The 26,070-nt window shown below is 41.4% G+C and overlaps 1 protein-coding gene and 1 pseudogene across 1 annotated transcript; one reads left to right on the forward strand and one right to left on the reverse strand.

The window, feature by feature from the left end:
- The first annotated feature begins 3,824 nt into the window (after positions 1-3,824).
- On the forward strand, positions 3,825-5,140 carry LOC113895958 (olfactory receptor 7D4-like). Its single transcript, XM_027547831.1, has one exon. The coding sequence runs from the start codon at positions 3,876-3,878 to the stop codon at positions 4,806-4,808; it is 933 nt and encodes a 310-aa protein (XP_027403632.1). The 5' UTR covers positions 3,825-3,875; the 3' UTR covers positions 4,809-5,140.
- A 19,851-nt stretch (positions 5,141-24,991) lies between these two features.
- On the reverse strand, positions 24,992-26,032 carry LOC113895961 (annotated as a pseudogene).
- Between the last annotated feature and the right edge of the window lie 38 nt (positions 26,033-26,070).

Genomic DNA, 26,070 nt, shown 5'->3' on the forward strand with positions numbered 1-26,070 from the left:
TTAATGAGCACCATACTCCAGTACTCTTGCCTGGGAAATCCCATGGACAGAGGAGCCTGGTAGGCTGCAGTCCATGGGGTCGCTAGGAGTCAGACACGACTGAGTGACTTCACTTTCCCTTTTCACTTTCATGCATTGGAGAAGGAAATGAAAACCCATTCCAGTGTTCTTGCCTGGAGAATCCCAGGGACGGGGGAACCTGGTGGGCTGCCACCTATGGGGTTTCACAGAGTTGGACACGACTGAAGTGACTTAGCAGCAGCAGCAGCAACAGCATAGAGAACAAAATTTTATTTGTGACCATTCTAGTATCTAATGGTACTGAAATGGTTTAAGACTTGATGGACACATTTTCCTTGGACATTTAAACCAGTCCCTTAACTTCCCAGGTGAAGAGTGTTTCATCACATGACAAATGTCCAGGAAGCACATAGCCCTGTTTCTATGAGATAGTGATAGTCTTGGTATTTGTTGTTGTTTGGGCAATCAGTCATGTCCAGCTCTTTGTGACCCCATGGACTGCAGCATGCCAGGCTTCCTTGTCCTTCACCATCTCCTGGAATTTGCTCAAACTCATGTCCATTGAGTCAATAACGCTATCTAACAATTTCATCCTTTACCGCTCCTTTCTCCTCCTGCCCTCAATGTCCTTGTCATACCAGGCATTAAACATTTGTAGGTGAAACTTGCTCAGTCGTGTCTGACTCTGCAACACCATGGACAATACAGCCCATGGAATTCTCCAGGACAGAAAACTAGAGTGGTAGGTTTTCCCTTCTCCAGAGTGTCTTCCCGACCCAGGGATTGAACCCAGGTCTCCCTCATTGCAGGCAGATTCTTTACCAGCTGAGCCACAATGTAAGCTCAAGAATACTGGAGTGGGTAGCCTATCCATTCTCCAGCAGATCTTTTTGACCTAGGAATTGAATCAGGGTCTCCTGCATCGCAGGCGGATTCTTTACCAACTGAACTATCAGGGAAGCCCCTAAACATTTGTAAATGTGTTTTATTATTTAGTGAAAATATTTTCTTCATTTTTACATAAGAAATAAACTTTAATTCTACTCATCCCACAGTACTCTGTCTAGATAGTTGAGATATTCTCTCAAATTTTCTCACCTCTGAGGCATGGTTAACAAACTCATTTCTGGTCCCAGACAAGGTAAATAATCTAGAACAAGTTACTGTATTTCACTGGGCTTCATGTTCCACTTTTGCTTTAGAGCAAGAATGAACCAGGTGTGACATATGGGCTTAGTTGTGCTGCAACATGTGGGATCTTCTTGGACCAGAGATCAAGCCCATGTTCCCTGCATTGGCAGGTGAATTCTTATCAACTGGACCACCAGGGAAGTCCTCCACTAACTTTTAGATTTGATGATCCTAAACAAGAGAAGCGAAAAGCAAAGGAGAAAAGGAAAGATATAAGCATCTGAATGCAGAGTTCCAAAGAATAGCAAGGAGAGATAAGAAAGCCTGCCTCAGCAATCAATGCAAAGAAATAGAGGAAAACAATAGAATGGTAAAGACTAGAGATATGTTCAAGAAAATTAGAGATACCAAGGGAACATTTCATGCAAAGATGGGCTGAATAAAGGACAGAAATGGTAGACCTAACAAAAGCAGAAGATATTAAGAAGAGGTGGCAAGAATACACAGAAGAACTGTATAAAAAGATCTTCACGACCAAGATAATCGTGATGGTGTCATCACTGACCTAGCGCCAGACATTCTGGAATGTGAAGTCAAATGGGCTTTAGAAAGCATCACACAAACAAAGCTAGTGGAGGTGATGGAATTCCAGTTGAGCTATTTCAAATCCTGAAAGATGATGCTGTGAAAGTGCTGCACTCAATATGGCAGCAAATCTGGAAAATCAGCAGTGGCCACAGGACTGGAAAAGGTCAGTTTTCATTCCAATCCCAAAGAAAGGCAATGCCAAAGAATGCTCAAACTACCACACAATTGCACTCATCTCACATTCTAGTAAAGTAATGCTCAAAATTGTTCAAGCCAGGCGTCAGCAATACGTGAACCATGAACTTCCAGATGTTCAATCTGGTTTTAGAAAAGGCAGAGGAACCAGAGATCAAATTGCTAACATCCGCTGGATCATGGAAAAAGTGAGAATTCCAGAAAAAACATCTATTTCTACTTTATTGACTATGCTAAAGCCTTTGACTGTCTGGATCACAATAAACTGTTGAAAATTCTGAAAGAGATGGGAATACCAGACCACCTGACCTGCCTCTTGAGAAACTTGTATGCAGGTCAAGAAGCAACAGTTAGAACTGGACATGGAACAACAGACTGGTTCCAAATAGGAAAAAAGTATGTCAAGACTGTATATTGTCACCCTGCTTATTTAACTTCTATGCAGAGTACATCATGAGAAATGCTGGACTGGAAGAACCGCAAGCTGGAATCAAGATTGCCAGGAGAAATACCAATATCCTCAGATATGCAGATGACACCACCCTTATGGCAGAAAGTAAAGAGGAACTAAAAAGCCTCTTGATGAAAGTGAAAGAGAAGAGTGAAAAAATTGGGTTAAAGCTCAACATTTAGAAAACTAAGGTCACAGCATCTGGTCCCATCACTTCATGGCAAATAGATGGGGAAACAGTGGAAACAGTGTCAGACTTTTTTGGGGGCTGCAAAATCACTGCAGATGGTGATTGCAGCCATGAAATTAAACGACGCTTACTCCTTGAAAGGAAAGTTATGACCAACCTAAATAGCATATTCAAAAGCAGAGACATTACTTTGCCAACAAAGGTCCATCTAGTCAAGGCTATGGTTTTTCTGGCGGTCATTTATGGATGTGAAAATTGGACTGTGAAGGAAGCTGAGCACCAAAGAATTGATGCTTTTGAACTGTGGTGCTGGAAAAGACTTGAGAGTCCCTTGGACTGCAAGAAGATCCAACCAGTGCATTCTAAAGGAGATCAGTCCTAGCTGTTCTTTGGAAGGAATGATGCTAAAGCTGAAACTCCAATACTTTGGCCAGCTCATGTGAAGAGTTGACTCATTGGAAAAGACTCTGATGCTGGGAGGGATTGGGGGCAGGAGGAAAAGGGGACAACGGAGGATGAGATGGCTGGATGGCATCACCGAATCCTTGGAGATTAGTTTGGGTGAACTCCAGGAGTTGGTGATGGACAGGGAGGCCTGACATGCTGCAGTTCATGGGGTTGCAAAGAGTCAGACATGAATGAGCAACTGAACTGAACTGAACTGAAGCCAGAGATAGAAGCTTCCCTGGTGACTCAGTAGTAAAGAATCTGCCTGCAATGCAGCAGACACGATTTTGATCCCTGCATCAGGAAGAGACTCTGGAGAAGGAAATGGCCACCCATTCCATTATTTTGCCTGGAAAGTCCCATGGACAGAGGAGCCTGGTGGGCTGTAGTCCATGCAGTTGCAAAGAATCAGATACACCTTAGTGATTAACCAACAACAAGCCAGAGTGAAGAGGATGGATGTGTATCCCAAAGGTCAGTGGACAGTGGTTGAAATGCTGTATAGACAAATAGCAATATAGGATTCTGAAGCTTTGTCATGTTAATGCTTTTATACCAAATCATTCACTTTAAGAAATTAAAGAAGTAGAAAGACTCTATGGGCTTCCATGGTGGCTCAGACAGTAAAGTATCTGCTTGAAATGCAGGAAACCTGAGTTCGATCCCTAGGTTAGGAAGATCCCCTGGAGAAGGGATAGACTACCCACTCCAGTATTCTTGCCTGGAGAATTCCATGGACACAGGAGCCTAGTGGGCTCCTCTAACACACACAGAGAGACTCTAGAGTCAGTCCAGTGGTTATTTCATGTTTCTCCCCCCTTTCTTCAATCATCTAGCAGATGCATCAGCAACATGAAAGCAGGAAATCAAACACGTGTTTTAGAATTTTTACTCCTGGGATTTTCCCAAGACTCAGAGCACCAGCACATCTTATTTGAGCTGTTTCTATCTATGTTTGTGGTCACTGTCCTTGGGAACCTGCTCATCATCCTGGCCATCAGCTCAGACTCCCACCTCCACACCCCCATGTACTTCTTCATCTCCAACCTGGCCTTTACCGATGTCTGTTTCACTTCCACCACAGTTCCAAAGATGCTGGTGAACATCCAGACACAGAGCAAATCTATCAGCTACGCAGGCTGCACCACCCAGATGTATTTTTTCACGGTTTTTGGAGTTATGGACACTTTTCTCCTGACTGTGATGGCCTATGACCGCTTTGTGGCCATCTGTCACCCCCTGCACTACACAGTCATCATGAACCCTTGCCTCTGTGGTCTGCTGGTTCTTGTGTCTTGGTTCATCAGCTTATTATACTCCTTGATCCAGAGTCTGCTGATGTTACGGCTGTCCTTCTGTACCAACTGGGTCATTCCACACTTTTATTGTGAATTTTCTCAGGTCCTCACACTTGCCTGCTCAGACACGCTCATCAGTTACATCCTGCTGTACGTGGTGACTGGCTTTCTTGGCATTGCTCCCTTCTCAGGGATCCTTTTCTCCTACACCCGCATTGTCTCCTCCATTCTGAGAATCCCATCAGCTCATGGGAAATATAAGGCATTTTGTACCTGTGCATCTCACCTGTCTGTGCTTTCTTTGTTCTATGGGACAGGCCTTGGTGTTTATCTCAGTTCTGATTCATTTTCCTGGAGAGGCATGATTGCCTCGGTGATGTACACTGTGGTCACCCCCATGCTGAACCCTTTCATCTACAGCCTGAGGAACAGGGACATCAAGAGGGCTCTACAAAAAGTCCTTGGAAGAACACTCTGTGTTCAGTGATGGGAACACTGATCCAAGGGTTTTGAGCTGACAGTGATAGCAGTAGTTGGCTAAAGAAATCCTGCCTCTTTCTTGTATGTGTGATTTGAATAAACATGTATTTTATTTAAGCAAAGCATATACATTTTAATGCAAATATCTTGCATTCAGCTCATTAAACAATTTCAGAATTGTCTTAGGAACACATTTCATGAACTTAGACTATCAACTATTATTTAATAATTTTACATATGTAGAGAGAGTGTTTTTTAATGACCACTGATTGAATTTTAGAATGTAGACCTATGCTTAATTACTCAACAGGTTGCATTTACTCAGTATACTATATTGGCATTCAAGTGTTTGAAATCCTGCCTCTTTTAAAAAATTTTTATTGAAGTATAGTTGACTTACAATGTTGTGTTAATTTCAGGTGCACAGCAAAGTGAATCAGTTATACATGTACCCAGATCTATTCTTTTTCAGATTCTTTTCCTGTATAGGTTACCACAGAATATTTTTAAAAAATTATTGGAGTATAGTTGATTCACAATGTTGTATTAGTTTCTGCTATATAGTTAAGTGAATCAGTTATATGTATATATCCATACTTTCTCAGATTCTTTTCCCACATAGGTGATTACAGAATATTGAGTAGGGTTCCTAGTGCTATTCAGTAGGTCCTTATTAGTTGTCTATTTTATACATAGTAGTGTATATATGTTCATTCCAATTTCCCAATTTATCACTACCCCCACCCCTCACGCTTCCCTTTGGTAATCATGAGGTTGATTTTGAGGTCTGTGAGTCTTTCTGTTTTGTGAGTTTGTTTGTATCATTTTTTATTGGATTCCACATGTAAGTGATACAATATATTTGTATGACTTACTACACTTAGTTTGATAATCTCTAGGTCCATCTATGTTAATGAAAATGGCATTATTTTGTTCTTTTTCATAACGGAGTAATATTCCATTGTATATATGTACACATCTTCAATCATTCCTCTCTTGATGGACATTTGGGTTGCTTCCTTGTCCCAGTTTTGGTGAATAAACAGTTTTGTTGCAATAAACATTGAAGAGCATGTATCTTTTTGAATTATGGTTTTCTCTGCATGTATGCCAAGGAGTGGGATTGTGGGATCATACATTCTATATGAACTTCTATATTTAGTTTTTTAAGGAATCTCCATAGTGGCTGTACCAATTTACATTCCCACCACCAGTATAGGAGGGTACCCTTTTCTCCACACTCTCTCCAACAAGAAATTTTGCCTTTTAGTCACATCAAGTTTTGTTTCTTATCCATCCTCCACAAGGGATTTTTGTCAAAATTGCCTAGTGAGTACTTTGTCTTCACCTCTTACAGTGTTGTCTCTATTAACCTCAGTTCTATTCTCTGTATCCCTCCTTTTACTAATCCATCACTGTAAATGGATTGGATTTCCAGTCTTGCAGGCTGATATCAGCCACTTCAAGTACAGACTCAGAATAGTTGAATGGGAGTTATGAAATAGTGCCTGTTCTTAATACCATTGCTAGTTCTTGCCAAATTCATTTATTCAACAGTACTTACTGAGAAGTTCTCAGTGTGCCAGGCTGATGCAAATATCTGGAACACAGAAGTGAAGGGAGGAAAAAAAGACAAAAATCTTTGCCCTCATAGAGCTTAAATCCTGGATTTCAGCATTTATCAGATCACGTTCTATGTCCAAACAGAAAATACACTGACAAACAAATTATTTATTTGATTTTCAGCATGGTTGAACTTTTCTGCATATACTTAGTATGCTTCCAAAATAAGGTTTGAACTTGTATCACTAGGACAGAAAAACTGCAAAACCAAGAAGATTAGAACAGGTCAGGTGCTAATAAATTGTTGGGTCTAGCTGCCTCACTCTAGGTGAATTTACTGAGGTTGAAACACAAGATCCAGATGGTGACCAAATCTGAATGAAAGGGGACATATATTCAGGTATTGTGCCAGGACAGAGTGCTGGATTAGAGTTCAGGAGAGTAAGAATTGAATCACAGAATTGCCACCCTGGAGATATATGATGCTGAGCAGCTTCACGGGGTACAGAATATGTTCAAACTACTAGATGTCTTGATGGATGTTTATTTTCCCATATTCTTCACCATAAAGAAATTGAATGGGACTTTCCTTGGTGGTCCAGTGACTGAGAGTCTACCTGCCAGTTCAGGGCACTGAGGTTTGATCCCTGGCTCAGTAGGATTTCACTTGCCATGGGGCAAGTAAGCCTGCGTGCCACAACTACTGAGCCTGTGCTCTAGAGCCCATAAGCCACAACTACTGAAGCCCATCCATGCTAGAGCCTGTGCTCCACAGCAGGAGAAGTCACCACAAGGAGAAGCCCACACTTATCACTACCCTCACAACTAGAGAGTAGCCCACGCTGCCACAGCTAGAGACACTGCACATGCAATAAGGGAGACCCAGCACAACCAAAAGGAAATATAAATAAATACGTGTTAAAAACCAAAATTGGATGATGTGTTGTCTTTCAATGGTGTGTTTGCCAAGGCACTGCAGGCAGGAAAGGCAAACGCAAACACATAAATATTCAACTTGGTAAAGAAGAATCGCTGCTCACACCAGGACTGGAGTCCAGTGGAATCAACTGGCCACCAAGTTATGTCCTTGAAGAGTGTTACCATTCTGAAGAACAAGAATGGGCTTCCAAAAGGGGGGCTCATCTCCTATTTAATCCGTTTAATTTCTAAGCTTTGAGATTGAAAACAGTCTTGGGTCTGGCAACTGGGAAAAGAATCATGATTTTCTTTTTTTTTTAAATTTTTTATTTATTTTATTTTATTTTTTAACTTTACAATATTGTACTGGCTTTGCCATACGTCAACATGAATCCACTACAGGGATATACGTGTTCCCCATCCTGAACCCTCTTCCCTCCTCCCTCCCCGTACCATCCCTCTGGGTCGTCCCAGTGCACCAGCCCCAAGCATCCAGCATCGTGCATTGAACCTGGACTGGTGACTCACTTCATGATTTCCAATTGTGGGAACTGACTATTTTTTAAGAATTTATTTATTTTTAAGTAGAGGATAAATGCTTTACAATGTTGTGTTGGTTTCTGGCATACATCAGCACGAAGCAGCCATAAGTATACATATGTTCCCTCCCTCTCGAGTCTACCTCCCACCACCTACCCCATCTCATCCCTTTAGGCTGTCACAGAGCACCTGGTTGAGCTCTCTGTGTTATACAGCAGCTTCCCACTGGCCATTTGTTTTACATATGGCAATGTGTCTGTTTCTTTCTTTCTTTTTTTTTACTTTATAATATTGTATTGGTTTTGCCATACATCAACATGAATCTGCCACGGGTGTACACGTGTTCCCCATCCTGAACCCCCTTTCCACCTCCCTCCCCGTACCATCCCTCTGGGTCATCCCAGTGCACCAGCCCCAAGCATCCTGTATCCTGCATCAGACCTGGACTGGTGATTCATTTCTTATATGATATTATACATGTTTCAATGCCATTCTCCCAAATCATCCCACCCTCTCCCTCTCCCACAGAGTCCAAAAGACTGTTCTATACATCTGTGTCTCTTTTGCTGTCTCACATACAGGGTTATTGCTACAATCTTTCTAAATTCCATATATATGTGTTAGTATTCTGAAACAGATGGGAATACCAGACCACCTGACCTGCCTCTTGAGAAATCAGTATGCAGGTCAAGAAGCAACAGTTAGAACTGGACACGGAACAAGAGACTGGTTCCAAATAGGAAAAGGAGTACATCAAGGCTGGATATTGTCACCCTGCTTATTTAACTTATATGCAGAGTACATCATGAGAAACGCTGGACTGGAAGAAACACAAGCTGGAATCAAGACTGCTGGGAGAAATATCAATAATCTCAGATATGCAGATGACACCACCCTTATGGCAGAAAGTGAAGAGGAACTAAAAAGCCTCTTGATGAAAGTGAAAGAGGAGAGTGAAAAAGTTGGCTTAAAGCTCAACATTCAGAAAATGAAGATCATGGCATCCGGTCCCATCACTTCATGGGAAATAGATGGAGAAACAGTGGAAACAGTGTCAGACTTTATTTTGGGGGGCTCTAAAATCACTGCAGATGGTGACTGCAGCCATGATATAAAAAGACGCTTACTCCTTGGAAGAAAAGTTATGACCAACCTAGATAGCATATTCAGAAGCAGAAACATTATTGCCAACAAAGGTCCGTCTAGTCAAGGCTATGGTTTCCCAGTGGTCATGTATGGATGTGAGTTGGACTGTGAAGAAGGCTGAGCACTGTAGAATGGATGCTTTTGAACTGTGGTGTTGGAGAAGACTCTTGAGAGTCCCTTGGACTGCAAGGAGATCCAACCAGTCCATTCTGAAGGAGATCAGCCCTGGGATTTCTTTGGAAGGAATGATGCGAAAGCTGAAACTCCAGTACTTTGGCCACCTCATGCAAAGAGTTGACTCATTGGAAAAGAGTCTGATGCTGGGAGGGATTAGAGGCAGGAGGAGAAGGGGACAACAGAGGATGAGATGGCTGGATAGCATCACTGACTCAATGGACGTGAGTCTGAGTGAACTCCGGGAGTTTGTGATGGACAGGGAGGCCAGGCGTGCTGCGATTCATAGGGTCGCAAAGAGTCGGACACGACTGAGCAACTTAACTGAGCTGAACTGAACTGATACTGTATTGGTGTTTTTCTTATGTGTTCAGTTCAGTTCAGTTCAGTAGCTCAGTCTGGCCGACTCTTCGCGACCCCATGAATTGCAGCACGCCAGGCCTCCCTGTCCATCACCAACTCCCGGAGTTCACTCAGACTCACGTCCATCGAGTCAGTGATGCCATCCAGCCATCTCATCCTCTGTTGTCCACTTCTCCTCCTGCACCCAATCCCTCCCAGCATCAGAATCTTTTCCAATGAGTCAACTCTTCGCATGAGGGGGCCAAAGTACTGGAATTTCAGCTTTAGCATCATTCCTTCCAAAGAAATCCCAGGGCTGGTGTCCTTCAGAATGGACTGGTTGGATCTCCTTGCAGTCCAAGGGACTCTCAAGAGTCTTCTCCAACACCACAGTTCAAAAGCATCAATTCTTCAGTGCTCAGCCTTCTTCACAGTCCAACTCTCACATCCATACATGACCACAGGAAAAACCATAGCCTTGACTAGACGGACCTTGTTGGCAATAATTTCTCTGTCTTTGAATATGCTATCTAGGTTGGTCATAACTTTCCTTCCGAGGAGTAACCGTCTTTTAATTTCATGGCTGCAGTCACCATCTGCTGTGATTTTGGAGCCCCAAAAAATGAAGTCTGACACTGTTTCCCCATCTATTTCCCAGGAAGTGATGGGGCCGGATGCCATGATCTTCGTTTTCTGAATGTTGAGCTTTACGCCAACTTTTTCACTCTCCTCTTTCACTTTCATCAAGAGGCTTTTGAGTTCCTCTTCACTTTCTGCCATAAGGGTGGTGTCATCTGCAAATCTGAGGTTATTGATATTTTTCCCAGCAGTCTTGATTCCAGCTTGTGCTTCTTCCAGTCCAGCGTTTCTCATGATGTACTCTGCATATAAGATAAATAAGCAGGGTGATAATATACAGCCTTATGTACACCTTTTCCTATTTGGAGCCAGTCTGTTGTTCCTTGTCAAGTTCAAACTGTTGCTTCCTGACCTGCATACAGATATCTCAAGAGGCAGGTCAGGTGGTCTGGTATTCCCATCTCTTTCAGAATTTTCCACAGTTTATTGTGATCCACACGGTCAAAGGTTCGGCATAGTCAATAAAGCATAAATAGATGTTTTTCTGGAACTCTCTTGCTTTTTCCATGATCCAGCAGATGTTGGCAATTTGATCTCTGGTTCCTCTGCCTTTTCTAAAACCAGCTTGAACATCAGAAAGTTCACGGTTCACATATTGCTGAAGCCTGGCTTGGAGAATTTTGAGCATTACTTTACTAGCGTGTGAGATGAGTGCAATTGTGCAGTAGTTTGAGCATTCTTTGGCATTGCCTTTCTTTGGGATTGGAATGAACACTGACCTTTTCTAGTCCTCTGGCCACTGCTGAGTTTTCCAAATTTGCTGGTATATTGAGTGCAGCACTTTCACAGCATCATCTTTCAGGATTTGAAATAGCTCAACTGGAATTCCATCACCTCCACTAGCTTTGTTCTTAGTGATGTTTTCTAAGGCCCGCTTGACTTCACATTCCACGATGTCTGGCTCTAGGTCAGTGATCACACAATCGTGATTATCTGGGTCATGAAGATCTTTTTTGTACAGTTTTTCTGTATTCTTGCCATCTCTTCTTAATATCTTCTGCTTCTGTTAGGTCCTTACTATTTCTGTCCTTTATCGAGCCCATCTTTGCATGAAATGTCCCCTTGGTATCTCTAATTTTCTTGAAGAGATCTCTAGTCTTTCCCATTCTGTTGTTTTCTCTATTTCTTTGCATTGATCACTGAGGAAGGTTTTCTTATCTCCTCTTTCTATTCTTTGGAACTCTGCTTTCAGATGCTTATATCTTTCCTTTTCTCCTTTGCTTTTTGCTTCTGTTCTTTTCACAGCTATTTGTAAGGTCTATTGGTGTTTTTCTTTATGGCTTACTTCACTCTGTATAATAGGCTCCAGTTTCATCCACCTCATTAGAACTGATTCAAATGTATTCTTTTTTGGCTGAGTAATACTCCATTGTGCATATGTATCACAGCTTTCTTATCCATTCATCTGCTGATGGATATCTAGGTTGCTTCCATGTCCTGGCTATTATAAACAGTGCTGTGATGAATATTGGGGTACACGTGTCTCTTTCAATTCTGGTGTCCTCAGTGTGTATGCCCAGCAGTGGGATTGCTGGGTCATAAGGCAGTTCTATTTCCAGTTTTTTGTTTTTTTGTTTTAATTTTATTTTATTTTTAAACTTTACATAATTGTATTAGTTTTGCCAAATATCAAAATGAATCCGCCACAGGTATACATGTGTTCCCCATCCTGAACCCTCCTCCCTCTTCCCTCCCCATACCATCCCTCTGGGTCGTCCCAGTGCACTAGCCCCAAGCATCCAGTATCGTGTATTGAACCTGGACTGGCAACTCGTTTCTTACATGATATTTTACATGTTTCAATGTCATTCTCCCAGATCTTCCCACCCTCTCCCTCTCCCACAGAGTCCATAAGACTGTTCTATACATCAGTGTCTCTTTTGCTGTCTCGTACACCAGGTTATTGTTACCATCTTTCTAAATCCCATATATATGCGTTAGTATACTGTATTTATGTTTTTCCTTCTGGCTTACTTCACTCTGTATAATAGGCTCCAGTTTCATCCACCTCATTAGAACTGATTCAAATGTATTCTTTTTTGGCTGAGTAATACTCCATTGTGCATATGTATCACAGCTTTCTTATCCATTCATCTGCTGATGGACATCTAGGTTGCTTCCATGTCCTGGCTATTATAAACAGTGCTGTGATGAATATTGGGGTACACGTGTCTCTTTCAATTCTGGTGTCCTCAGTGTGTATGCCCAGCAGTGGGATTGCTGGGTCATAAGGCAGTTCTATTTCCAGTTTTTAAAGGAATCTCCACACTGTTCTCCATAGTGGCTGTACTAGTTTGCATTCCCACCAATGGTGTAAGAGGGTTCCGCTTTCTCCACACCCTCTCCAGAATTTATTGCTTGTAGACTTTTGGATAGCAGCTATTCTGACTGGCGTGAAATGCTACCTCATTGTGGTTTTGATTTGCATTTCTCTGATAATGAGTGATGTTGAGCATCTTTTCATGTGTTTGTTAGACATCTGTATGTCTTCTTTGGAGAAATGTCTATTCAGTTCTTTGGCCCAATTTTTGATTGGGTCGTTTATTTTTCTGGAATTGAGCTGTAGGAGTTGCTTGTATATTTTTGAGATTAGTTCTTTGTCGGTTGCTTCATTTGCTATTATTTTCTCCCATTCTGAAGGCTGTCTTTTCACCTTGCTTATACTTTCTTTTGTTGTACAGAAGCTTTTAATTTTAATTAGGTCCCATTCGTTTATTTTTGCTTTTATTTCCAATATTCTGGGAGGGGGTTCGTAGAGGATCCTGCTGTGATATATGTCGAAAAGTGTATTGCCTATGTTCTCCTCTAAGAGTTTTATAGTTTCTGGTCTTCCATTTAGATCTTTAATCCATTTTGAGTTTATTTTTGTGTATGGTGTTAGAAAGTGTTCTAATTTCATTCTTTTACAAGTGGTTGAGCAGTTTTCCCAGCACCACTTGTTAAAGAGATTGTCTTTTCTCCTTTGTATATTCTTGTCTCCTTTGTCAAAGGTAAGGTGTACATAGGTGTGTGGGTTTATCTCTGGGCTTTCTCTTTTGTTCCGTTGATCTATATTTCTGTCTTTGTGCCAGTACCATGCTGTCTTGATGACTGTGGCTTTGTAGTAGAGCCTGAAGTCAGGCAGGTTGATTCCTCCAGTTCCACTGCAGCTTCACAGCTGAATTCTATCAAAAATTTAGAGAAGAGCTAATACCTATCCTAGTCAAACTCTTCCAGAAAATTGCAGAGGAAGGTAAACTTCCAAACTCATTCTATGAGGCCACCATCACTCTAATACCAAAACCTGACAAAGATGCCACAAAAAAAGAAAACTACAGGTCAATATCACTGATGAACATAGATGCAAAAATCCTTAACAAAATTCTAGCCATCAGAACCCAGTTCAGTTCAGTTCAGTCGCTCAGTCGTGTCTGACTCTTTGCGACCCCATGAATCACAGCACGCCTGGCCTCCCTGTCCATCACCAACTCCCGGAGTTCACCTAGACTCACGTCCATTGAGTCAGTGATGCCATCCAGCCATCTCATCCTCTGTTGTCCCCTTTTCCTCCTGCCCCCAATCCCTCCCAGCATCCGAGTCTTTTCTAATGAGTCAACTCTTTGCATGAGGGGGCCAATGTACTGGAATTTCAGCTTTCGCATCATTCCTTCCAAAGAAATCCCAGGGCTGATCTCCTTCAGAATGGACTGGTTGGATCTCCTTGCAGTCCAAGGGACTCTCAAGAGTCTTCTCCAACACCACAGTTCAAAAGCATCCATTCTTCAGTGCTCAGCCTTCTTCACAGTCCAACTCTCATATCCATACATGACCACAGGAAAAACCATAGCCTTGACTAGACGAACCTTTGTTGGCAAAGTAATGTCTCTGCTTTTCAATATGCTATCTAGGTTGGTCATAACTTTCCTTCCAAGAAGTAAGCGTCTTTTAATTTCATGGCTGCAGTCACCATCTGCAGTGATTTTGGAGCCCAAAAAGATAAAGTCTGACACTGTTTCCACTGTTTCTCCATCTATTTCCCATGCAGTGGTGGGACCGGATGCCATGATCTTTGTTTTCTGAATGTTGAGCATTAAGCCAACTTTTTCACTCTCCTCTTTCACTTTCATCAAGAGGCTTTTTAGTTTCTCTTCACTTTCTGCCCTAAGGGTAGTGTCATCTGCATATCTGAGGTTATTGATATTTCTCCCAGCAGTCTTGATTCCAGCTTGTGTTTCTTCCAGTCCAGCATTTCTCATGATGTGCTCTGCATATAAGTTAAAAAAGCAGGGTGACAATATCCAGCCTTGACGTACTCCTTTTCCTATTTGGAACCAGTGTGTTTTTCTGTGTCCAGTCTAACTGTTGCTTCCTGACCTGCATACAGATATCTCAAGAGGCAGGTCAGGTGGTCTGGTATTCCCATCTCTTTCAGAATTTTCCACAGTTTATTGTGATCCACACGGTCAAAGGTTTGGCATAGTCAATAAAGCATAAATAGATGTTTTTCTGGAACTCTCTTGCTTTTTCCATGATCCAGCAGATGTTGGCAATTTGATCTCTGATTCCTCTGCCTTTTCTAAAACCAGCTTGGACATCAGGAAATTCACGGTTCACGTATTGTTGATGCCTGGCTTGGAGAATTTTGAGTATTACTTTACTAGCGTGTGAGATGAGTGCAATTGTGCGGTAGTTTGAGCATTCTTTGGCATTGCCTTTCTTTGAGATTGGAATGAACACTGACCTTTTCTAGTCCTCTGGCCACTGCTGAGTTTTCCAAATTTGCTGGTATATTGAGTGCAGCACTTTCACAGCATCATCTTTCAGGATTTGAAATAGCTCAACTGGTTTCCATTACCTCCACTAGCTTTGTTTGTAGTGATGCTTTCTAAGGCCCACTTGACTTCACATTCCAGAATGTCTGGCTCTAGGTCAGTGATCACACCATCGTGAAGATCTTTTTTGTACAGTTCTGTGTATTCTTGCCACCTCTTCTTAATATCTTCTGCGTCTGTTAGGTCCATACCATTTCTGTCCTTTATTGAGCCTATCTTTGCATGAAATATCCCCTTCGTATCTCTAATTTTCTTGAAGAGATCTCTAGTCTTTCCCATTCTGTTGTTTTCCTCTATTTCTTTGCATTGATCGCTGAAGAAGGCTTTCTTATCTCCTCTCGCTATTCTTTTGAACTCTGCTTTTAGATGCTTATATCTTTCCTTTTCTCCTTTGCTTTTCACTTCTCTTCTTTTCACAACTATTTGTAAGGCCTCTCCATACAGCCATTTTGCTTTTTTGCATTTCTTTTCCATGGGGATGGTCTTGATCCCTGTCTCCTGTACAATGTCACGAACCTCATTCCATTGTTCATCAGGCACTCTATCTATCATATGTAGACCCTTAAATCTATTTCTCACTTCCACTGTATAATCATAAGGGATTTGATTTAAGTCATACCTGAATGGTCTAGTGGTTTTCCCTACTTTCTTCAATTTAAGTCTGAATTTGGCTATAAAGTGTTCATGATCTGAGCCACAGTCAGCTCCTAGTCTTTTTTTTTTTTTTTTTTTGCTGACTGTGTAGAGCCTTTCCATCTTTGGCTGCAAAGAATATAATCAATCTGATTTCGGTGTTGAACATCTGGTGATGTCCATGGATAGAGTCTTCTCTTGTGTTGTTGAAAGAGGGTGTTTGTTATGACCAGTGCATTTTCTTGGCAAAACTCTATTAGTCTTTGCCCTGCTTCATTCCGTATTCCAAGGCCAATTTTCCTGTTAATCAGAACCCAACAACACATTAATAAGATCATACAGCATGACCAAGTGGGCTTTATCCCAGGGATGCAGGGATTCTTCAATATCCGCAAATGAATCAATGAAATACACCACATTAACAAATTGAAAATTAAACGCCATATGATTATTTCAATAGATGCAGAGAAAGCCTTTGACAAATTTCAACATCAATTTATGATAAAAACTCTCCAGAAAGCAGGAATAGAATGAACATACCTCAACATAATAAAAGCTATATATGACAAACCCACAGCAAACATTATCCTCAATGGTGAAAAATTGAAAGCATTTCCCCTAAAGTCAGGAACAAGGCAAGGGTGCCCAATTTCACCACTACTATTCAACATAGTTTTGGAAGTTTTAGCCACAGAAATCAGAGCAGAAAAAGAAATAAAAGGAATCCAAATTGGAAAAGAAGAAGTAAAACTCTCACTGTTTGCAGATGACATGATCCTCTACATAGAAAACCCTAAAGACTCCACCAGAAAATACTAGACCTAATCAATGAATATAGTAAATTTGCAGGATATAAAATCAACCCACAGAAATCCCTTGCATTCCTATACACTAATAATGAGAAAACAGAAAGAGAAATTAAGGAAACAATTCCATTCACCATTGCAACGGAAAGAATAAAATACTTAGGAATATATCTACCTAAAGAAACTAAAGACCTATATATAGAAAACTATAAAACACTGGTGAAGGAATCAAAGAGGACACTACTAGATGGAGAAATACACCATGTTCATGGATCAGAAGAATCAATATAGTTAAAATGAGTATACTACCCAAAGCAATCTATAGATTCAATGCAATCCTTATCAAGCTACCAAGGGTATTTTTCACAGAGTTAGTACTCCTGCCTGGAAAATCCCATGGACGGAGGAGCCTGGTAGGCTGCAGTCCATGGGGTCACTACGAGTCGGATACAACTGAGCGACTTACTTTCACTTTTCACTTTCATGCATTGGAGAAGGAAATGGCAACCCACTCCAGTGTTCTTGCCTGGAGAATTACAGGGACGGGGGAGCCTGGTGGGCTGCCGTCTATGGGGTCACACAGAGTTGGACACGACTGAAGTGACTTAGCAGTAGCAGAGCAAATAATTTCACAGTTTGTATGGAAATACAAAAAAACCTCGAATATCCAAAGCAATCTGGAGAGGGAAGAATGTGTCTGTTTCAATGCTGCTCTCAATTCATCCCACCCTCTCCTTTTCCTTCTGTGTTGATAAATCTGTTCTCTATGTCTGAGTCTGTATTCCTCCCCTGCAAATAGGTTCATCAGTACCATTTTCCTACTACATATATATATATATATATATATATATATATATATAATACAAAACTTGTTTTTCTCTTTCTGACTTACTTCACTCTGTATAACAAGTTTTAGATTCATCTACCTCATGACAACTGACTGAAATTTGTTCATCTTTATGACTGAGTAATATTCCACTCTATATATGTACCACAACTTCTTTATCCATTCATCTGTCAATGGACATCTAGGTTGCTTCCATGTCCTAGCTATTATAAACAGTGCTGCATTGAACATTGGGGTACATGCATCTTTTTCAATTTTGTTTTTTTAATTGGAGTATAGATGCTTTACACTCTTGTGTTAGTCTGCTGAACAGTGAAGTGCATCAGCTTTTGTATACATATATCTCCTTCTGCCTTTTGCTGACTTGCTCTTGATTTTTTTGGTTAGCTAAATCTAACAATGCTCCTGATGTGTGCTTACCTGTAACTGTACCATTCCAAATTTATTGCCTTGCCTCTCACTGTTAACACCGACATTTGAGTTTATAATTTTACTTGTAAGCATAATTTAAAACTCCTGCTCAGTGTGGAGGTTAGCTTCCCACACCACAACCAAAACCCCAAGAATTGCAAAGTTGTAACAACAATGGAAATGTTGGATATTCATTGACTAAGACTACTTTAAGTTTCCCCTTCAGCTTAAATGAGTTTCTACCAATCTGTCTTCGCTCTCTTTTCTTAGAGTACTTACATTAGAAAACTTTTAAATTCTTTTTCTATTCCTTTTCTTTTTGGCCATGCCATGGGCATGTGGGAATCTTAGTTCCCTGACCAGGGACTTAACCTGTGCCCCTTGCAGGGGAAGCACAGAGCCTTAACCACTGAACAACCAGGCAAGTCCAGTCTGCTTCTTTTATTAGTAAATGTAGAGAAATCTTCTCCAAGTCTCTCATCCTTTTTACAACCAAAGAATGATTTTCACAAAGCCTTCTCTTTGAAATCTAATCATCAAGAAAATTAGTTCCCCTGTCTCCCTGCTTCTGTGGGAATGTAAGAGCCTAAATTAAAAAAAGCAGCAACCAAAGCAGTAGCATTGACATATATACACTATCATGTGTGAAACAGAAAGCTAGTGGGAAGGTGATATACGACACAGGGAGCCCAGCCTGGCACTGTGTGATGACCTAGAGCTGTAGGATGGGAGGTGGGGAGGGAGGGTCAAGAAGGAGGGGATATATGTACAGCTATGGCTGACTCCCTTTGTTGTCCAGCAGAAACCAACACCACATTGTAAAGCAATTATCCTCCAGTTAAAAAGAAAAGCGTGCATGTGTGCTAAGTTACTTCAGTCATGTCCGACTCTGCGACCCTATTGACTCTAGCCTGCCAGGCTCCTCTGTCCCTGGGGATTCTCATGGGGAATCTCTAGACAAGAAGGGTTGCCATTTCCTCCTCCAGGGGATCTTCCTGACCCAGGGGATCAAACAGGGATCAAACCCCTGTCTTCTTTATTGGCAGGTGGTTTCTTTACCACTACCACCACCTGGGAGGTCCCAAAAAGGAAAGCAGCAATTAGCAAACACAAATGGCCTATCCTATCAACCCGCCTTCCTTCCCTAACATCTTCCAGTGCTTTTCCATTAGCTCCCGCCAGCTTGAAAAATCCTCCCATTTTTTGTTTCAGGAGAGATGAGACAGAGAGAAATAAATGCATGATCCAGAGGCTGAAAAGAATGTGGTCTGGTTGATGAACTAGAAGAAAACCAAGATGCCTAAACAACTGTGTTCTCAAGTTTATCAACCCAACATCTGGGGAGGGAAGCTGGAAATGGAGTTCAATCATATGGGCAAAAATTCAACTAATAACATTTATGGAATTGGCTTCAACAAAAATTCTAGAGACTGAAGCTCAGGTGAGCCACCTAGTTCAGTTCAGTTCAGTTCAGTCGCTCAGTCTTGTCCGACTCTTTGCAACCCCATGAAACGCAGCACACCAGGTCTCCCTGTCCATCACCAACTCCTGGAGTTCACTCAAACTCATGTCCATGGAGTCGGTGATGCCATCCACCCATCTCATCCTCTGTCGTCCCCTTCTCCTCCTGTCCCCAATCCCTCCCAGCATCAGAGTCTTTTCCAATGAGTCAACTCTTCACATGAGGTGGCCAAAGTACTGGAGTTTCAGCTTTAGCACCATTCCTTTCAAAGAACACCCAGGGTTGATCTCCTTTAGAATGGACTGCTTGGATCTCCTTGCAGTCCAAGGGACTCTCAAGAGTCTTCTCCAATACCACAGTTCAAAAGCATCAATTCTTTGGCGCTCAGCCTTCTTCACAGTCCTATTCTCACATCCATACATGACCACAGGAAAAACCATAGCCTTAACTACACAGACCTTTGTTGGCAAAGTAATGTCTCTGCTTTTCAATATGCTATCTATATTGGTCATAACTTTCCTTCCAAGGAGTAAGCGTCTTTTAATTTCATGGCTGCAGTCACCATCTGCTGTGATTTTGGAGCACCAAAAAATAAAAGTGTGACACTGTTTCCACTGTTTCCCCATCTATTTCCCATGTTGGGAAATAACTTCATGGGATGCCATGATCTTCATTTTCTGAATGTTGAGCTTTAAGCCAACTTTTTCACTCTCCTCTTTCACTTTCATCAAGAGGCTTTTTAGTTCCTCTTCACTTTCTGCCATAAGGGTGGTGTCATCTGCATATCTGAGGTTATTGATATTTCTCCCGGCAATCTTGATTCCAGCTTGTGCTTCTTCCAGCCCAGCATTTCTCATGATGTACTCTGCATAGAAGTTAAATAAGCAATGTGACAATATACAGCCTTGATACACTCCTTTTCCTATTTGGAACCAGCCTGTTGTTAGCAATATATATATATTAGTATTATTGTCATATGTTGTAGCTAGGAGGAGGTAATGGATCTGGACTCCATGGAAAGAGGAAACCAAGAAGCTTCACCTACGGGACTTTCCAGATCTTGTCTATGTTGTACCTTTCATCTGATTTAATTTGTGTCTTTTACTATTAAAAAAGATATAATCATAGAGTGTTAGTCACTCAGTCGTGTCCAACTGGTTGTGACCCCATGGACTGTAGCCCACCAGCCTCCTCTGTCTATGGACTTCTCCAGGCAAAAATACTGGAGTGGGTTGCCATTCCCTTCTCCAGGAGATCTTCCTTATCTAGAGATTGATCTCAGGTTTCCTACATTGCAGAAAGATTCTATACCATCTGAGCCAAGAACTTTCCTGAGTTCTGTAAGTTTCTGGTGTACTATTAAACCAGCAGGATTCTCCTTAAATTGAGCATTCTAGAAAATTACTGAATATGAGAAAGTCCTCGAATTTGTAGCTGGCTGACCTTAAGTGTGGGTCCCCCGGGAACCTGGGAACTTGTGCTGGTGTCTGAAATGAGGACAGGCTTGTGAGGACTGTTTTCTCAGACATTGCAGTTTGGCAAACTGTTTGTAGCCAATTTCTTTCTTAAGTTGAAGAAAGTAAGGAAAACCACTAGACCATTCAGGTATGACCTAAATCACATCCCTGATGATTATACAATGGAAGTGAGAAATAGATTTAAGGGACTAGATCTGATAGAGTGCCTGATGGACTATGGATGGAGGTTCGTGACATTGTACAGGAGACAGGGATCAAGACCATCCCCATGGAAAAGAAATGCAAAAAAGCAAAATGGCTGTCTGAGGAGGCCCTACAAATAGCTGTGAAAAGAAGAGAAGCGAAAAGCAAAGGAGAAAAGGAAAGATATTACCATTTGAATGCAGAGTTCCAAAGAATAGTAAGGAGAGATAGGAAAGCCTTCCTCAGTGATGAGTGCAAAGAAATAGAGGAAAACAATAGAATGGGAAAGACTAGAGATCTCTTCAAGAAAATTAGAGATACCAAGGGAAGATTTCATGCAAAGATGGGCTCGATAAAAGACAGAAATTGTATGGACCTAACAGAAACAGAAGATATTAAGAAGAGGTGGCAAGAATACACAGAAGAACTATACAAAAAAGATCTTCATGACCCAGATAATCACGATGGTATGATCACTGACCTAGAGCCGGACATCCTGGAATGTGAAGTCAAGTGAGCCTTAGAAAGCATCACTACGAACAAAGCTAGTGGAGGTGATGGATTTCATCCCAATCCCAAAGAAAGGCATTGCCAAAGAATGCTCAAACTACCACACAATTGCACTCATCTCACATGCTAGTAAAATAATGCTCAAAATTCTCCAAGCCAGGCTTCAGCAATACGTGAACTGTGAACTTCCTGATGTTCAAGCTGGTTTTAGAAAAGGCAAAGGAATCAGAGATCATATTGCCAACATCTGCTGGATCATGAAAAAAGGAAGAGAGTTCCAGAAAAACATCTATTTATGCTTTATTGACTATGCCAAAGCCTTTGACTGTGTGGATCACAATAAACTGTGGAAAATTCTTCAAGAGATGGAAATATCAGACCACCTGACCTGCCTCTTAAGAAATCTGTATGTGGGTCAGGAAGCAACAGTTAGAACTGGACATGGAACAACAGACTGGTTCCAAATAGGAAAAGGAGTACATCAAGGCTGTATATTGTCAACCTGCTTATTTAACTTATGTGCAGAGTACATCATGAGAAATGCTGGGCTGGAGGAAGCACAAGCTGGAATCAAGATTGCCAGGAGAAATATCAATAACCTCAGATATGTAGATGACACCACCCTATGGCAGAAAGTGAAGAGGAACTAAAGAGCCTTTTGATGAAAGTAAAAGAGGAAAATGAAAAAGTTGGCTTAAAGCTCAACATTCAGAAAACGAAGATCATGGCATCCGGTCCCATCACTTCATGTCAAATAGATGGGGAAACAGTGGAAACAGTGTCAGACTTTATTTTTTGGTGCTCCAAAATCACACAGATGGTCACTTCAGCCACCAAATTAAAAGACACTTGCTCCTGGGAAGTAAAGTTCTGACCATCCTAGATAGCATATTAAAAAGCAGAGACATTACTTTGTCAACAAAGGCCCGTCTGGTCAAGGCTATGTTTTTTCCAGTAGTCACGTATGGATGTGAGAGTAGGACTGTGAAGAAAGCTGAGTGCCAAAGAATTGATGCTTTTGAACTGTGGTGTTGCAGAAGACTCAAGAGTCCCTTGCTCTGCAAGGAGATCCAAACAGTCCATCCTAAAGGAAGTCAGTCCTGGGCATTCATTGGAAGGACTGATGTTGAAGTTGAAATTCCAATACTTTGGCCACCTCATGTGAAGAGTTGACTCATTGGAAAAGACCCTGATGCTGGGAAGGATTGGTGGCAGGAGAAGAAGGGGATGACAGAGGATGAGATGGCTGGATGGTATCACCGACCATATGGACATGAGTTTGGGTAAATGCTGGAAGTTGGTGATGGACAGGAGACCTGGCATGCAGCAGTTCATGGGGTCATAAAGAGTTGAACACGAGTGAGTGACTGAACTGAACTCAACTTGGAGCCAGAAAAGACATTGGAAAAAATAGTCAAGTTCAAACTCATCACAGGCCTTTGAAAACCCCCAGGGAGCTCTGGAGCTAACCTTAGAGTTGGCTGGAACTGGGGGCAAATGAGATAAATGTTTACACATCCTCATCATATAGTCATTGAATTGGGCTGCCTAGTAATGCTCTGTAGCTGAGGCTGATCCCTCTCGGAGTTGATTGCTGACAGCTGAGTAACACCCAACATTGGAGTAATATGTCTGTCATGCCTGACAGGATAACATAACAACATAAAATTTACCCTCTTAGCCATTTTATCTTTTTTTTTTTAATTGAAGAATAATTGCTTTACAGAATTTTGTTGTTTTCTGTCAAACCTCAACATGAATCAGCCACAGGTATACATATATCCCCTCCCTTTTGAACCTCCCTCCCATCTGCCTCCCAACCCACCCCTCTAGGATGATAGAGTTTGTTTCCTGAGCCATACAGAAAATTCCCATTGACTGTCTATTTTACATATAGTAATGTAAGTTTCCATGTTACTCTTTCCATACATCTTACCCTCTCTTCCCCTCTCCCCATCTCCATAAGTCTATTCTCTATGTCTGTTTCTCCATTGCTTCCTTGTAAATAAATTTTTCAGCACAATTTTTCTAGATTCTGTATATGTGCATTAGAATATGATATGTATCTTTCTCTTTCTGACTTACTTCACACTCTGTATAATAGGTTGTAGGTTCATCCACCTCATCAGAACTGACTCAAATGTGTTTGTTTTTATGGCTGAGTAATATTCCATTGTGTGCCACAACTTCTTTATGCATTCATCTGCTGATGGACATCTAGGTTGCTTCTATGTTATAGCTATTATAAATAGTGCTGCAATGAACAATGGGATACATGTGTCTTTTTCAATTTTGGTTTCCTCAGCGTATATGCCTAGGAGTGGAATTGCTGGGTCATATGGTGGTTTTATCCCTAGTTTTTTAAGGATTCTCCATACCGTCTTCTATAATGGCTGTATCAATTAATATTCCCACCAACAGTGCAAGAGCGTTCCTTTTCCTCCACACCCTCTCCAGAATTTATTATTTGTAGAAACAATAAATGATGATGGCCATTCTGATTGGTATGAGGTGATATCTCATTGTGGTTGTAATTTGGATTTCTCTAATGAGCAATGTTGAGCATCTTTTCATGTATTTGTTAGCCATCTGTATGTCTTCTTTGGAGAAATGTCTGTTTAGGTCTTTTTCCCACTTTTTGATTGGGTTGTTTGTTTTCCTTGTATTGAGTTATATGAGCTGCTTGTATATTTTGGAAATTAATCCTTTGTCAGTTGTTGTATTTGCTATTATTTTCTTACCCTCTTAGACATCTGAAGTGTCCAATTCAGGAACATTTGTAGCTCAGTGGTAAAGAATATCCTTGTAAGACAGGAGATGCAGGAGAAATGGGTTTGATCCCTGGATCAGGAACATCCCCTGAAGGAGGAAAAGGCAACCCACTCCCATAATCTTGTCCAGGAAATCCCAGGGAGAGAAGTGCCAGGTGGACTACTGTCCATGGGGTTGCAAAGAGTCAGACATGACTGAACAACTGAGCATGCACGCACACACCACTATCCATCTCCAGAACTTTTTATCTTCCCCAAGTGAAACTCTATTTCTGCTAAACTAATTCCCCATTCTTCTTTCCAAAGCCTCTGGTAACTATCATCCTACCCACTGTCTCTATGACTTTGATTACTTTAGGTGTCAAATCATTCAATTTTTGTCTCTTTGTGTCTTGCTATTTAATATGATTGGGAAGAAGTTAGATGGAATGGGAAGGAGAATTATCAGCAAGACTGGGAACTGACTTTGCTTTGGTAGGTACCCTCTCATCTACTCCTTGGGAAGCATACACCTCACTTTTCCCAGGAAAAATCCAGTTGATAAGTGTTTATTCAAACTTAGTATTCATAGTGTCCTATTTCAGTTTCAAAATACTCCAGTTTAGAAATCAAATATCCACTCTATTTACTCAAAAATCACTAAGGAGCAAAAATATACTAGGTGTCTTGGTCATTAAGGTAGGGTTTAGATCCACCTAACACATAGGGAATAATCATAGGAAAGTTATAGAAACAATGCAAAACAAGAAAAAGAGAGAGCTGTATTTATTTTGTGATGATAGAAACAAGATTGCTTGTGACCAAGAGTCTTGAGTAATACATAAGGAAAGAGAGACGGCTATACTGATGTGATATGCAAAGTCCCATAAGGGTTATAATTCACATGGGGCATCCAGCTAATCTCCCAATTCCATTAGAGCTATGCTACAAAGAGGAAAAATTGTGTAAACATAAAGTAGAGAGCCAGATAGGTACATTTTCAGTAAGTGACTTCAGATTCAGAATCACTTATTGCAATCACTTATTGTTTGATTTTGTTGTATTTTGTACTCCCATGAACTGAAAAACAGGGGTTGGGATTAGGCTATTCTGCTGATAATCCTCCAGGGGGCACTCTTGATGTCCTTGTTCCTTAGACTGTAGGTGAAAGTGTTCAGCATAGGGGTGACCACAGTGTACATCACTGAGGCCACTGCACTCTTCCTGGGAGATTGTGAGATGGCTGAGCTGAGTTACACCCCAAGGCCTGTTCCATAAAACAAACAAACAACTGACAGGTGAGAACCACAGGTAGATAAGACTTTGTACAGAGGAGACTCTCAGAATGGAGGAAACAATTTGAGAATAAGAGTAAAGGATTCCTGAAAGTGGAATCCCACCGACAATGGTACTGTTGAAATAAATTAATATGATATTGATGGAGTTTTCAGAACAGGCAAGATTGAGGAGTTTAGAAGTGTCACAGAAGAAATGAGGCATTTCCACTTCTGCACAGAGGTAAGCTGTGACATCATCAAGTAGTGAAGCTGGGAGTTCAAAAGTCTGATGGAAAATGACACCAGGACCAAGAAGCCACAGAGGCGGGGATTCATGATGAACAGGTAGTATAGGGGGTGACAGATGGCCACCAACTGGTCATAGGCCATCACTGTCAGAAGGAGACTCTCCAAACATGCAAAAAGAGAAAAGATGGTCACCCCAGCTAGGCAGCCTGCATAGGTGATGGATTTGCTGTGTGTCTGGAGGTTCACTAGCATCTTGGGGACAGTGGTGGTGTTGAAACTGATGTCAGCCAAGGACAGGTTGGAGAGGAAGAAGTAAATGGGTGTGTGGAGGTGGGGGTCAAAGGTGACAGCCAGAATGATGAGTAGCTTCCCAAGCACAGTGACCAAGTACATGGATAGGAAGAGCCCAAAGAGAAAGGGCTTCAGGTCTGGATAACCTGAGAGGCCCAGGAGGAGGAATTCTGAGACACCTGTTAGATTCTGTGGTTCCATGTAGAGGAGACACCTTTGAAAAATAAGAGAGTGTTGAA

This window comes from Bos indicus x Bos taurus, chromosome 7, assembly GCF_003369695.1.
Source record: "Bos indicus x Bos taurus breed Angus x Brahman F1 hybrid chromosome 7, Bos_hybrid_MaternalHap_v2.0, whole genome shotgun sequence".
NCBI lineage: Eukaryota > Metazoa > Chordata > Mammalia > Artiodactyla > Bovidae > Bos > Bos indicus x Bos taurus.

Coding starts and splice junctions, on each gene's coding strand:
- LOC113895958 (XM_027547831.1), top strand. CDS start 3,876: ATGAAAGCAGGAAATCAAACACGTGTTTTAGAATTTTTACTCCTGGGA.